Here is a 14,699-nt window from a genome sequence, read left to right as displayed (position 1 = left end):
ACAGTGAAATACAAGAGTGACAAGGGACCTTTCAGGAGGTTAAAGCATAGTATGACCCGAGATAAAAGCAGCTTCAGGACAACTCTGAGGGTTTTTACTTATATGTTCCAAGCAGAAAGAAGGAAGAAAACACATCGCTGCTTGAAGCATATGGAATAATATTAATTAGGTTTTTTTTTTAAGTATGTTCATTACAGTAAGAAAGGGAAACACAAACATGATTAAGATAAATGGAAATTAAACAGAGGGTTGCTGGAGGGGAGGGGGTGGCAGGATGGGGTAACTGGGTGATGGACATTAAGGAGAGCACTTGATGTAATGAGCACTGGGTGTTATATGAAACTGATGAATCACTAAATTATCTCTGAAACTAATAATACACTATATGTTAATTAACTGAATTTAAATTAAAAAAAAAAGACAAATGGAAATCAGAGATGGATAATATTCCAAAGTACACAAACACCTAATTCAAGTTTTCCCCCTGTGGTGAGAAAGGAACAAGAATTAGCAGAAATTTCTGCACAATTATATGAATGGCAGAGAGATGTCTGAAGCCTGGAATTAGGTGAATAACATTCTAATATATTGAAAGAAATTAGGCTTCCCACACAACCGTCTGGTGAGCTTACCATAGAATACCTGGCAGAATTCAAAAATAAAATATTAAAAAATAGCTTGTGAGCACTTCTAAAATTTACAATGTCATCATCAAAAGCTTTTATGTGAGGCTTTTGTTGAGGACAAGAATATCAAAATATTTTCACTTTCCATTTTGAGGGTATTGCTAGTACTATATTCCCAGCAAAGAATTTCACAAAATTTCATATTACCTTGTGGCCGAACTGGAAAAACATGGGGAAAGTGATGAAAGGTAGTGCACTCACGGCTCTATACACTTGTTCAAAGAGTTCTGATTACTGGAGCTGCCTTGTGCCGTGGCTGACAGCTCTGTCCTAGGTTCTGTCCCACTCACATTCTTGTCCACTTGACTGAGGACCTATAAGAAATACTTTATCGCTTGGGCAGCAAAGTAGGATATGCTTCACATTCTAAATGACAGAATCTGGAACCAAAAAATCCAACTAGGCTGCAACAAGGTCCAAAGTAACAAAGTAACATTTTTTAGATAAAAATTACATAAGATCTTACATTGGCATTTAAAACAATCTACTGTACAAAAGCTGAAGAGGACAGGTTTTAACAGCACTGGATAAACTTCAGATCTTTAGTTGACTAGAAGCTCAAAGTCAGTTGACGTTCTGCTTGTGATCTGGTTATCAGTCAATGTGGCTACTGGTGGCGTTAACGGAGAGGAGACAGACACATTTCTTTTTTTTATCATCAACCAATAATCTTTATTTTTCAAATTAACATACAATGCATTATTTGTTTCAGAGGTAGAGGTCAGTGATTCATCAGGCTTGTACAATAGCCAGTGCTCATTACAGCACATGCCCTCCTTAATGTCCATCACCCAGTTACCCTATCCCTCTACTCACCTCCCCTCCAGCAACCCTCAGTTTGTTTCCTATAGTTAAAACTCTCTCATGGTTTTTCTCCCTACCTGGTTTCGTCTTATTTTTCCCTCTCTTCCCTTAGGATTCTCTGTTTTGTTTCTTAAATTCCACATATCAGTGAGATAACTATCTTTCTGACTTATTTCACTTAGCATAATAACCACTAGTTCCATCCATGTCATTGCAAGTGGCAAGATTTCATTTTTTTGATGGCTGAGTAACACACCACATCTTCTTTATCCATTCATCTGTCGATGGATATCTGGTCTCTTTCCATAGTTTGGCTATTGTGAACATTGCTGCTATCAACATTGGGTGCAGGCGCCCCTTCGGATCATTACATTTGTATCTTTGGGGTAAATACCCAGTAGTGCAATTGCTGGGTCATAGGGTACCTCTATTTTCAACTTTTTGAGGAACCTCCACACTGTTTTCCAGAGTGGCTGCACCAGCTTGCATTCCCACCAACAGCTTAAGAGGGTTTCCCTTTCTCCACATCCATGTCAACATCTGTCATTTCCTGACTTGTTAACTTTAGCCATTCTGACTGGTATGAGGTGGTATCTCATTGTGGTTTTGATTTGTATTTCCCTGATACTGAGTGATGTTGAGCATTTCTTCATGTGTCTGTTGGCCACTTGGATGTCTTCTTTGGAGAAATGTCTGCTCATGTCTTCTGCCCATTTCTTGATTGGTTTGTTTGGATGTTGAGTTTGATAAGTTCCTTATAGATTTTGGATACTAGCCCTTTATCTGATATGACAGATGCATTTCTACATTCTCCCTGATTACAGCGCACAACAGAAGACAATGAGAGTAGACCCCATGGAGTGTAGTTTCGGATCCAGGAAGATCTCTGATGATCGAAGCTTGTAAAAAAGTGAGCTACCTGTTGCTGGAAATTCCCAGGAAGTAGCTAGGAGTGAGGAGGAATGCAGTGAAGGATATCCTCCCATGTGAATACCCACAGTTTACAGACATCCGTAACTCTCCTAGTGAAAGGTTGCACCAGGTGACCTCTAAGCTCCTTACTAGCTTCAAAACTGTTAGATTTTACTCTGGAAGCCTCTCAGCACTTTGTCTTCTTATTCCCTGGAGCTACATACTAAGTTCCCTGCTGCTGAGCCCATATGCTGCCTCCAACATGGATTCACTGGATCCTGGGTGAACAGGGTGTTACTGGACTTTGGGTTTACAAAAGACTCCTGGACACTTCCTGCCAACTTGTCACTTTCCCAACTCTACAGATCCACTGTGGACTCCCCAAGTCATGGTGAAGACATCTCTGTCTTTTTTCTGGATGCTCAACTGTTCTCTGTTTTTACTATTTTTGACTCTCCAACTCTACCTTGCTAGATGGACAATTCTAGTGTGATGCTGTCACTGCTAAATCTTCCTATTCCAAATTCTACAGTTCTGTCATTTACGCAGTGTCCCTGAAGCTTAGGGAAGAGCAGTCATCACACCAACTGGTCAATATCTGCCCACCCAAACCCCGGCACAAAGTCTTCTGTGCCACCATCATTTTGATTACATCATGATCTCTTCCCAAAGTTTCTCTTCATAATCTCCTGAAGATGAATTCTAAGAGCTAAAAGCAAAAGAAGAGTCAAAGAAAAAAGAGGAGGATTTCACTTCTAACAAAAAGAACCCAAAAATCTATTTTGGCTTAAAATGAAAAAAGCAGCCATCAAAATGCCTTAAACCACAGGAGCCAAGTTCCTATTATTATAGTTAAATACCAGCCAAACAACACTTCAAATCGCCAACATGTAGAAAACTGCTGTAATGTGCTCATGGTGAGCGATGGAACTTCACTTACGAGGATCACCTTGGCTTTCCTCTACAAGATGCTTAGAAAAGCATTTAAACCAGCTTCCAACAAGTGAGCTTTTAAACAGAAAGTACTTACTGAGAAAAGTGTATCAGGTACTGCCAAATCTTAGTCCCTGGTGTGTGCTAATTATAATCTCATTTACAATTTTATTATTGACACATACTTAAGTTTCAGGGACCAAACTGCAGGTAGTTTGCTTGGAAAAAGCCTTGTCTCAAAGATTAACGACTCAGGAGAGGTAAACAATGGACCTCAGCCCAAATAAATTTTAGAACAACCATTCCATTATCTGAAGAAACAGATACCTAGTACAGTTGTTTGTTTAGTCAATGAAGTTGGGGGCACAGGGAGATGTGTGTGAACATATGAGCCTGAAGAGGAAAATATCAGGTCCTTGCATTTATAAATTTACAAACCACAAAGAAATCTACTACGAGATTTGAGAATACTCTCCTGACAATCTTAAGATACTGATAAATGGCAGGGTTATACCTCCATTAATGCCTCTGTTGGTTTTCTGTGCTTCTCACACATCCAAATATGATTTTTCTCCTTCAACCCTCAAAGAAGCTTAACTAATGAGTCTAAGAAACTCCTAATTAAAATGTGAACAAAAATGTGCCCACTTACAGAACTCTTCTTCTGTTCCCCCAAACATGCTAAGATTGGGGCTAGGGAAAGAGGTTGCAATGGGGTGACTGGGATAGAAAAGGAAGGTATGGAGAGAAGTAAGCAGAAAAGGGGGAAGGCAATTCTGCACAAGGGCAAGAGAGGAGAGAAGAGACTAAGTGCTGAACTGCCCAGTGTGGACATTTCTTTTATCTGTGGGGCACCTACCGCTTTAAAGCCCCAGACTTAAGACCCCACATGGAGAAAACCTTCCCTACACCTGAGGTGGAACTGAACAGAAGACCTGGAATTTCCTTAGAAGCTGATATGGCAGCAGAAACATTATCACTGTCACATGAATCACACCTGAATTCCTCAAGAGTCAGAAAAGGGTCCCTTCCCTTGGATGGTTTACCAAGAGAACGCATGGAGGAGAATACTCCTGAGCATTTGCCTGTCATAATGGCATAAACACTGATTCTCACTCCCCCAAATCAAGACCCATCACTCACCCGTAATAGGCTCTGCTATTACATCTGGAAGCACTAAAAATGTAAGGAATCCCACTGAGTACCAGCATACATTCTGCAGTGTGCCAAATAACTCCTCAGGAAACAGGCAAATGTATGGCCAAGGCACTGCTACTGGGATGCAATTCAGGCAGACCAGCAATCCGAAGAAATGTGATGAGGTCTGTCAGGGGCCAACGTGTGGATCACATGGCTGCTAGAAGCAGTGACAGGAAGAACACTGGATTCAAGTTCTGATCCCGTCCCTTGCAGTGTGACTTTGGGAAAACTGCTGCAGCCTCCTAGGCCCCAGTCACCACCTGCACGAAACAAAAGCCCTATGAAGTAGGTACTATTATTGTTCCCCTCTTAGATACAGAAATACTCTTTAAAATGATGGCACATGGGGTTCCTGGGTGGCTCAGTAGCTTAAATGTCTGCCTTTGGCTCAGGTCATGATCTCAGGGTCCTGGGATCCAGCCCTGCATCGGGTTCCCTGCTCAGGGGGTAGTCTGCTTCGCCCTCTCCCTCTACCGCTCCCTCCTGCTTGTGCTCTCTCTCTCTCAAATAAATAAAATCTTTAAAAAAAAATGATGGCACAAAAGAGTAACTAGAGACTAGGCAAGGTGCAAGAGTATGAACTCAACAGAATCCCAGCCACCAACACACATTCAGCTTCCCTTATCAAATAGTCAACTGGCTTCTCACTCCATCTGATTTCATTAGCTGCTGAAAGAATCAAAGACCAAATCTCTGTAAAATGATACATTATTCCTCCAGTTCTACGGTCTCATTGCACATGACTCTTGCACCAATTAAAAATTTCCTGGGAAAAATCTCTTCCCACACAAGTCAATGTGAAGGAGACGCACATGTTTGTTGGCCTGTTCAAACACTAAATATTGTCTAAAAACATTAAAAAAAAAAAAAGGCCTTCTCAGCAGTCTGTCTGGAATAGCTATCCTATAGCCCCATGAGGGGAAAGAAAGTTCCAGGTGAACACCTTCTCTGCATCATCTCATCCCACTGTGTCTTTGAAGTCAGTGGTTCTCAAAGTTCAGTAGGCATCAGGGTTGTTAAAACACCAATTGCAGGTCCCCCCCACCCCCCGCCAAGAGTTTCTGATTCCATAGGTCTCTGGTGGGGCCTGAGAATTTGCTTGTCTAACGAGTTCCCAGATGATGCTGAGGTTGGTGATCTGGGACCATACTTTGAGAACCACTGGTCTAGGGCAGTCTATTAAAACATGTCAAGCTTCATCTCAGGCAGTCCGCATGTGTTAAAAACTTAAGGAATTGAAGTGAGTTATTGCTTCTTTTTAAACTGCTAATGTTTTGGCTTCCAATACCCATGTGCACCTCTCTTCAACAATCACTGAGTAATTAATCCTCCTTCCACAATACTGAGAAGTCGACAAATAAACAGCAACTACATGTCTGATCCAGTACAAGGAGCTGTGGGATGTAAGGAAGCATACTTGCGACAGTCCTGCCCCAGAGACACCAAGCAGCACTTCAGACAGTTTAGGGAGGAATTCTAGTTCAAAGGGCCTGAGCATTTGCATTCCTTTTGACCACTGCAGCCATCATATAGTTCTGAGAGAAGTAAGATTGTGTGCTAAGTGCTATCAAGGTGTACAGGGGAACACACAGATAGATGTTCTGGGAAATCCCCTCCTCTATACAGATTCCCTTCTCCCCGTAGCTGATGGGCCAGTGGAGCTCATTCATTCCTTTGCATGCAGAGATTAAAATTTGAATTGGAGTGCCTGTCGGTACAGCTGGGCCCACACTGCCCACATCTCAAAATGCCTGTCACGCATTACTGAGTAAGATCTGCTGCTTTATTCACTTGCGTCTCCTGCTTGGCTGCACAAGGTATCTGAGTTCGCCACATCTCCTCTGTCTTCTCTGTGCCCCTTTCCCTGCCCCTTCTGTGTGCCAACCACACTTCCCTTTCTGATCCTCAAGCACACTCTTCCGTCAGCCTTCTCCCCTAACGCCTGTTTTTCTTCAGTCTCCTCAGCGTAGTCTTTCCTGACTCCCACTCCAGAATTCTCCTTTGGAGTACTCCCCAGAATGGAATATGTTTCTCTTACATCTGTTTATACTACTAGATTTAAACTCCTGAGGACAGGAACCATTTGTCCAATCCACTAGAGCCCAGCCAGTGCATGACACAAGACAGGACTCTGGAGCTGACTCTGGTTGCTCAATGATGAGCTAGCTAGGGAAAGGGCTGCACCAGAAATCATCTGCTCCAAGGAGATGGCTTCTGCTTCCCAGCCAAATAACTACAATGTCCATAAGCCTCAGGTCACTAGATGGTGATTGTTCTCACATTTGCTATTAACATCTTGCCACCCCACACCCCCACACAAAATCTCTGCAGGCTCCCAGCCCTGTCTCACCTCTCCTGGAGACAACGCCTGCTCTTTTTGCTCTCCCAGGCTTGTGAGTTTCCCCAGGAAAGCCTCTTCTTCCCTGAGAAAGCTCAACTGCAAGACAGATGGCAACTCTAAAGGGACAAAACCTCTATGACCAATGCTTATTAATATTCATGGGCCAAGTATGATTTATCTGCCTCCTATAGAAAGGTTTATGCTATATGCTGATGACTCCCACACTTACATCTACAGCCCTGACTTCTCCAGATTCATGAGTACAGATGCCTCTTCTATACCTTCAGTGGTATCTCTCAAGGTCTCCTGAACTTAGCTGTCCAACTGTTCTCTTGATCATCTTCACAAACTCAGTTCTCCAGAGACTTCTACCTTCTCAAGCAAAAGTCTTGGAATCATCTTTAATTCCTCTTTTCTCAAACATCAAAACAACCAATCAACAAACCCTGTCTCCACCTTTGAAACGCATCTAGACTCTGATCACTGCTCACCACACCACCAAAACTGCAGGCTGAGCCTCCATTATGTTACTCTTGGTTTACTGTATTAGCTTCTTACTTTGTCTCCTTGTTTCAGTCCTTGTCCCCCTACAGCCTTTTCTCAATACACAGGTAGAGTAAGATGTTGCTAAAAACCTAAGTCAGAAATCAAGAGTCCTAAGTCCGCTCTGTTCACAATCTTCCAAATGCTTCCTATCTGAAAGTAAAATCCAAAGTTCTTTCCATGGTTCACAGGCCTTCACACTGTGTGACTCCTGTCACATTCTTTCCACTCCTACTCTTTCCCACTTGCTGTGCCGGCCATGCTGGCCTCCTTACAGTTCTCAGAGCAGAAGCCTTCACCCGAAGCCTTCACTTTGCATTTACTACTCCCTCAGCCTGCAACACTCTACCTGAGATAACCGCGTGGCTGGCCTCCTCACTTCCTTACAAGAGAGATCTTTTGCAAGCTTCCTTGTTAAAATTCTATTACCACCACAACAAACACCATTCCCTATTACTTCTTCCCCATAGCACCTACTCTTGAGAAGGACAGGTTTCATGGAAAGTACAGCATCTTGGTTGGGTTCTTAAAGGTTCTTAAAGGAAGTAGAAACAAGATAAGGTAGACAGCAGGCAGTAGCAAAAACTGTCTTCCAATAGTTACCCAAGGGTGTAATTACACTTTAATGGAGGCTCCAGAAGGGACTTCTGCTGAAATGGAAACCTGACTAAAAAGCTAAGGCAAAGATTAGTATGCTATTTGTGGTAGATGGACCAAAATGCCCACAGTATAGAAATGTCTTTTCTTTAAAACATAAATCCTTTCAGTTGCTGGTAGGCAGAATCAAGAAACGAGGTTTGGGGGAAGAAACAGAATATAGGTTGTAGATTTTTGAAAGATCTCTTTTCCGGATTGAAAGGCTCGGCTCATTGTGAAAAACTCTGTAAAGAGCGAATCTGGAGATCCTCAGCTGGGTGGGGTCTTCTCGGTCTTGAAATCAAGAAGTAATTACCAAAGGAACTCATAAAAATGGTTCTTCATCAGAAACAAAAAGCAAAACAAAAAAAAAGTTCCAAATAAATCATATCAATAAAGTACCAAAATCCCATAGAGAGACTAGTTATCCGTCTTCCCCAAGTTCCTGCCTCTTCCCCCAACATCCCTAGCAAATAAAGGAGAGAATTTAATTATGGGTTAGTTTTCAAACTGAACAAATGACGCAGGTATACTTCGCAATATTCACAGAAGGATGCACCAATCAAAAAAAGTCCATCAGAGTTATGAACTATTTATCTCCATTATTTTCAAACAAGTTAATAAGAATTCTCATGTATAAAATCTGACATAGTTTTCGTCCTTGGGAATGCTGTGCACCTTGAACTTTCTGATGGCCTTTAAAAATTCGTGGATTATAAGAATTGAGCAAATATTTTCCATAATACAAAAAAGAAAAATCTCCAGAAAGCTGCACTGGTCTTAATATTTACAAAGATCATACCAGAGTATTAATAATTTCCTTGTCATTAATCATTCTCAAGAGTTAATTATCATTTGTGTTAACTACTAAGTCTGTATTAAAATTACTCCAAAAAATAAATATAGAAATATAAATATTTTTCCTCTGGACTTCATTTTGCTTGGAGCACATTTTGTATTTCATCTTCAGGTCCAATTTTTCATTACAAAAGATAACTATGCTTTCAAAATGAATTGAATTACAAGTCTTTTTTATGACTACATTTCAGTGAGCAGGTAAAGAAAAAGCTATTCAATCTAATTTAAAGTTTCACTTTAGCACTCAGCTAAACAGAAATTTTCAAAGGAAATTCTGCTTAAAGATATGATAAAATACCATATGCTACTGGCTTCAAGCAAAATTCTCTTTCATTTTGTAAGTTGAGCAAATGAGCTTACTAGTCAAATGAACTTACAAGATCTCTGTCGGCTATATAAACTGAAGCAAACTAATTCACTTGAACCGCTGTGTATCTCCCTAGCATTTTTTAATGCAAGACAATGTATTTATAGAAATAATCATTCTTTCTCAGGGGATGTTATTTTACCATGCTCCCATATCAACTTAAAATCTTGAATTTCATAGGACACTTTCATACAAAATGTCAAAGTTAAGGAAAACTTAGAGACAAAAAGAAATTTTTTGTAACAGTAAAAATTTTGGAACACAGATAATTCCATTTATACTCACAAGCTCTTCAATTCTATTTATCTTAAAATTAGTTTCACAAAGTGTTATATGGTTATAATTCATTATCACTGCATAACTTATTTGAGAAATGTCTGGTAACTCTCTTGTTATTAGGTAATTTCACAATTCAAGTATCCTGTTACTGTTTTGATGTTAATGAGCACTTATTAAGCTACCCAGAAATGGGGGGGTGGAAGCTTTTTCAAAATTATTTATCAAAGCAGAGTATAGGTAAGTTAAAATGTCTGTCTGACTGCATGGCTGATTCCCTAACAAGTAATTCTTTTGTATCAATTCCTATCATCCGGGAAAACACTCCACCAGGTAGGTAACTGCTGCTCATACCACCTAGGGCAAACTAAACTAGAGACTAAAGAAAGCCAACTATAAAGTCCATGTAAAAAAGAAGAAAGAGGCAGCTCATAATCAACTGAGAAATAAATGAGACTGATTAGCTTTTTATGTCCCAGCTGAACGTGTCATTTAAACACAAGGACCAAGCTTATTTCGTATTTGTTTTCTTCCGGTGGCTGCGTATGGATAATGGCTACTGGCGGAAGCTGCCTTCCCAGTACACATTCTAATGCCACAAGCAGACCATTACAGCATCAAGTTCACACCTTTTTTTACAAGAGGAAAGTTTTACCAGCAATATTGACAGTAAACGAACTGCAAAGTGAGAGGCTGAAAACAAAAACTCATCGTAAAGACACACATACTAAAACCCACACAGAGATATATTCTAAAAGCGTTTTGTATTATACGGTGCCAGTTATGAATATCTGCAGGGAAAGGCAGACACTGAGTGGCAATCACCTCCTTATTCACCTCCATGCTTGATCATGTGCCACCTTCGCCCTCCACTTGCGCATCTCAGTTCCCAGAAGACTCACAGGACACAAGGCCCATTTCTCATGAGATGATGCTTCAGGATTCTGGGAGCTACTCATGTTATAGGTCATGCCCAGTACACCTGGACCAACACCACATAAACTGAAGAGTCTCCTACTCTTCAGTCACAAACAACATGCAAAAAATTCCTTAATAGGCAGGAGTGCATGGGAAACAGATTTTTATGTTGTATATGTTGATAGAAGATCTCTGGTTTCAAAGCAAAGTACCTTTACTAAAGACTAATTAACTGAGTTCCAAAGTTTATCCCTAGCCAGCTCATGTTATTTTACATCTGTGATATAAAGCAGAATTCTAAGAAAGGTGAGCATATGACCATAAACTTATGCTTGACCACTAACAGTTCTCTCCCTAAGTCAGCTAAGCCAGGTTTTCCTGTCCTAAGACAAAAGCAGAATTCAAAGAAAGCAACGCTTATGTGAAAAAATGTCCAACATTAAAAAAAAAGAAAAAGAAAAGAAAAGGGGGGAAAAATCCCATAATCGCTATTCTGGGTGCTATTCAGGCTCTGAAAAGGTACACCCAATAAAATTACTTTTCACCACTGGTACCAGGATGTAAGATCATTAAAATTGTTAGAACACACTGAAAAATTCCATTATAGTTTCATAAATTCTGCCTGCTGTGGAAAAATATCAAAATTTAGTCTCACATAGGCGGATCGTGTTAGAGTATAATATTTATTCAATTTCATCACTTATGATCACTGTTATAACCAAATTAACCCTCACTTAAACTCTGACATTTAAAAACACAGAGAACATACTGATTTTTCAGCTATTTTGCTTACATGTAGTTTTCAATTCTCATGCAGTGCTCATAATTAGAAGATACTGTACATAAACCCTCTCATTTATGTTTTAAGAACCAAGTAGAGAGAGTAAAAAAATACCAACATAAATTCATTCTCCAAAAACTGCCTAAGGATGCATTATCACTGTTCCTTCTAATTACATACTTACAGCGCATTCTTCAGTAAAATGTGTAACTGTAGTTACATAACAATACTTATGACAAGGCAATGATATCATTTCAGAAAAAGAATACAATAAATGAGACTAAAAGTTGAAGAGAAGGACCAGAGCATATAAAAGTCATTTGAGAACACCACACGAACTTCAGTGTTTTCCACTTTTCAGCTGGAAAGAACATGCACAAAGATTTCTTAGCAGACAACAGTCAGGAGTGCATGAAAAATTGGCTTTCATGTCATATATGTTGAGAGAAGATCAATGCCATTGAGAAAAAAGAAAGTGTTCATTATCTTTTGGGTCTGTCTATATCATCTATAGCAGCTAGAAGTTTTTGTCTTGCTTTCTTATTGATATGGGATCCCAGGCAAACATTTACCAGATTGGTCAGCTGCTTCGTTGAATACTCCTGCTCGGGAGGGGAAAAAAAAGATCCAAATTTAATATGCTGAAAGACACGTATTTGATCAATGCAAGGAAAGAACAGGCAGATACTCAGTTTTCAGTGGACAGTGACCAGGCACTACAAATCAGTGAAAAGCAGAGGAAATTATAGTTTGAGACACAGAAGCAAATTGTTTACTCAGCCAAGGACGCTGCAGGATACCTCAAAACAGAAAGGACTAGAATCTCTTCAATATGGCAGAGTAATCTGACATGCCTATGCTTTTGTTACTTTTAAGACCACACACCTTATGCTTATCTCTGAGACAGTGTCTATTAAGTTATTAAAATATACTGACCTCTCAAATTTTTAAAATGCTACTAAATAATTATTTTCTGGCATTCCATATTTTGCAAACATTTTAAGTGAAAGGAAAAAACAATCTCTAACAGAACAATTTTCTGAGATACGATAAATGAGTAAGGTAACAAGGATCAGAAAGCTACCGGCTTTGAAACCATATTGTCATTGTAGCTAGTAAGTAAAATTAAGACTATAAGTCTTGTACGCTGCACAAACCTACTTGGTTCCTGAATTTCATATAATGCGTTCCTAGGAAAAGAATGAATAGGGATTCACCAGAAAGGTTTGCACATTGATCTGGTTCTGGAGGATGAATAACAAGAGTTCAGATAAGGAAAAAGAGTTCTATACCACCACCTAATTAGAAAAGTCATCTGTCTTCACTGGAGGTAACCACTAAAGATAGCACTAAAGATAATTTCAAAATATGAGAAAGAGTCCATTAAAAAAACCCAGCAAACTGTTCAGTTTGTGTATCTGAGCTCTGAGAGCACCTGTTAGCATCTGATAAATTCTCTTAATCAGTCAACATTTAACAAGTATCCACTGTCATCAAGCATGGGGCTAAACACTGTCCTGAAAGACAGGATAGTCGGCTCCTGAGAAAATTTCACTGAATTACAAATATCAGCTAGTTAAAATTCTCACAAAATGCTAAGCTAAAAATTTTGGTGCACTATATTAAAAGAGGAAACTGGAAAATGGGTATCATTCTTGCATCAAATAATGGATATCTGAGAGCTGTGCTTTTTCTCCTTGCATACTTGAAATCTTTCCCTGAACTCCTTCCTCAGTAGGAACCTCAAAGTGTTTACAGCTTACTTTACTAAATGGATTCCAGCAACATTCAGCAGTCCATCTGTTCCTGGTTTAGCATTCTGGTTTTCAAATGTCAGAAGTCAATGGGACTAAAAGGGACGACATTTTTCTCAATTCTGCTGTACTGATCAAAATCATTGAAAATAATATGTACATTTCTACCTTGCTCCTAAAGATCTGAAACTGACCCACAGTGGGCACATTTCCACAAAACTCAGGCAATATTTGTTTCATTTTTCTAGAGTATTGAAACCAGACTGGATGAGGCTGATAAAGTAAATATAAATAATTCCTTATTTCCTTATCCAGTCAAATGAAATAAAAAGTTACTTAGTTTTTACCCATGATGTTTATAGCATAAGTAAATGTGATCACTAGAGTTACTGAAGGAATAAAACTAGGTGATAATTTTAATACTTCCCATATTTTCATTAAATCTGTCTTCCCATACTGTCTACCTAGACAAGCGATAGAACAATCATATAGGAAAGCTCCCCATACTGAGCATGCTCTGGTCATAGATGTTGAGTTTAACTGTGTCAAAAATTCAGCATCCTAAATACACTTAATAAATAATACTTTTCTCTACTTATCTATATATCCACACAAAAGAAAAATGATCACATCTATACTCGAGGTAAAATTTAATGTCGGAGGAAGTTAAATTTAGTCATTTAAATATTAATATATTCAATCATCACTAATACATGTCAGTGTGGTCAGGATGACACCAACTCACTGTTAAGAGCTATAAGGTTTAAGTTATATAATAGACGCTAGCTCGTGAATCACTTCAATGTTGCTGTCTTCAATTTGTCTTGATGTTAACCAACTTCAGCCTTTTCCCACAACACAGTTGCAGGATAAACACAGCTAAAGTTCAAACTCTGGCTACCTTTCCAGATAATTACTGTTGCAGTTCAGAAAGATCTCAAAAGAATTTGATTACTGCAAAGGGCACTGCATAGACACAGTGTGAATACGGTAAAGAATCAGCTGATGCTTTATATTTCACTCTCATGATCTTGAATTATATAATATACCAGACAAGAACAGCACATAGGAAAAGTAATAAAAACTTAATTAACTGTTTTTCAGCTCTCACCCTGTGCTCTTTGATCCAGCGTTCCATGTCATTCTCGGTCAGATAGTAGGCTTTAATATAGGTTTCCACAAATTCTTTATCAGGAATGGGTCTAATATCTGTTAGTTTTTCAAGTTTCATTAAAAACTGTTGAAAATCCAATTGCATCAAGGCACGACCCTCATTACTACACTTCTTGACGTTGGCATATCTAAGATACACAATAATAAAAAAACAGAAATGATGGGATGGAAAAAGAAACCTGTAGGTACTTAAACTCTTCTTTAACCCATATCTGGACAGATTCTCCAGACACAAGAAGATTCTAGGAAAAAGAGCACATGAGCCTTGTGTCAGGACTGGGCTGTGTTGGGACCCTGGCACTCACCAGTCACTGCCAATGGGGCCTTAGCTTCCTCATTTGCAAAGCAAAGAGATCGAGTAACTTCTGAGGTTCTTTGCTGTTCCACAGACTACAGTGCCACCCCTCCCCCCCGTCAATTAACATAATCATCTGTAAGAAAGTTAAAGTGGTCTCCCAGTAAATCTGACTGCCAAGAATTATTTATAAAAAGTGAGCTATGAATACTCCAAAGGAAT

The 14,699-nt window shown here is 39.4% G+C and overlaps 1 protein-coding gene across 2 annotated transcripts in view; it reads right to left on the bottom strand.

Moving 5' to 3' along the window:
* Nucleotides 1–2,158: 2,158 nt before the first annotated feature.
* VPS50 (VPS50 subunit of EARP/GARPII complex) overlaps nt 2,159–14,699 on the bottom strand; it is a 131,077-nt gene continuing 118,536 nt past the window's right edge. The window contains exons 27-28 of one of the 2 annotated variants that reach the window (XM_034667735.1): nt 14,121–14,310; nt 2,159–4,795 (exon numbers count right to left, since the gene is read on the bottom strand). In XM_034667735.1, the coding sequence (XP_034523626.1) occupies nt 4,778–4,795; nt 14,121–14,310 (208 nt within the window). In that variant the 3' untranslated portion in view covers nt 2,159–4,777. Of the gene's footprint in view, nt 4,796–11,138; nt 11,858–14,120; nt 14,311–14,699 lie in introns of those variants that run through there. The other variant, XM_002918239.4, reaches the window with a different exon arrangement.

This window comes from Ailuropoda melanoleuca, chromosome 1, assembly GCF_002007445.2.
Source record: "Ailuropoda melanoleuca isolate Jingjing chromosome 1, ASM200744v2, whole genome shotgun sequence".
Taxonomy (NCBI): domain Eukaryota; kingdom Metazoa; phylum Chordata; class Mammalia; order Carnivora; family Ursidae; genus Ailuropoda; species Ailuropoda melanoleuca.
Note: the sequence above shows the minus strand (reverse complement) of the source record. Positions and strands in the feature narration are given on the sequence as shown.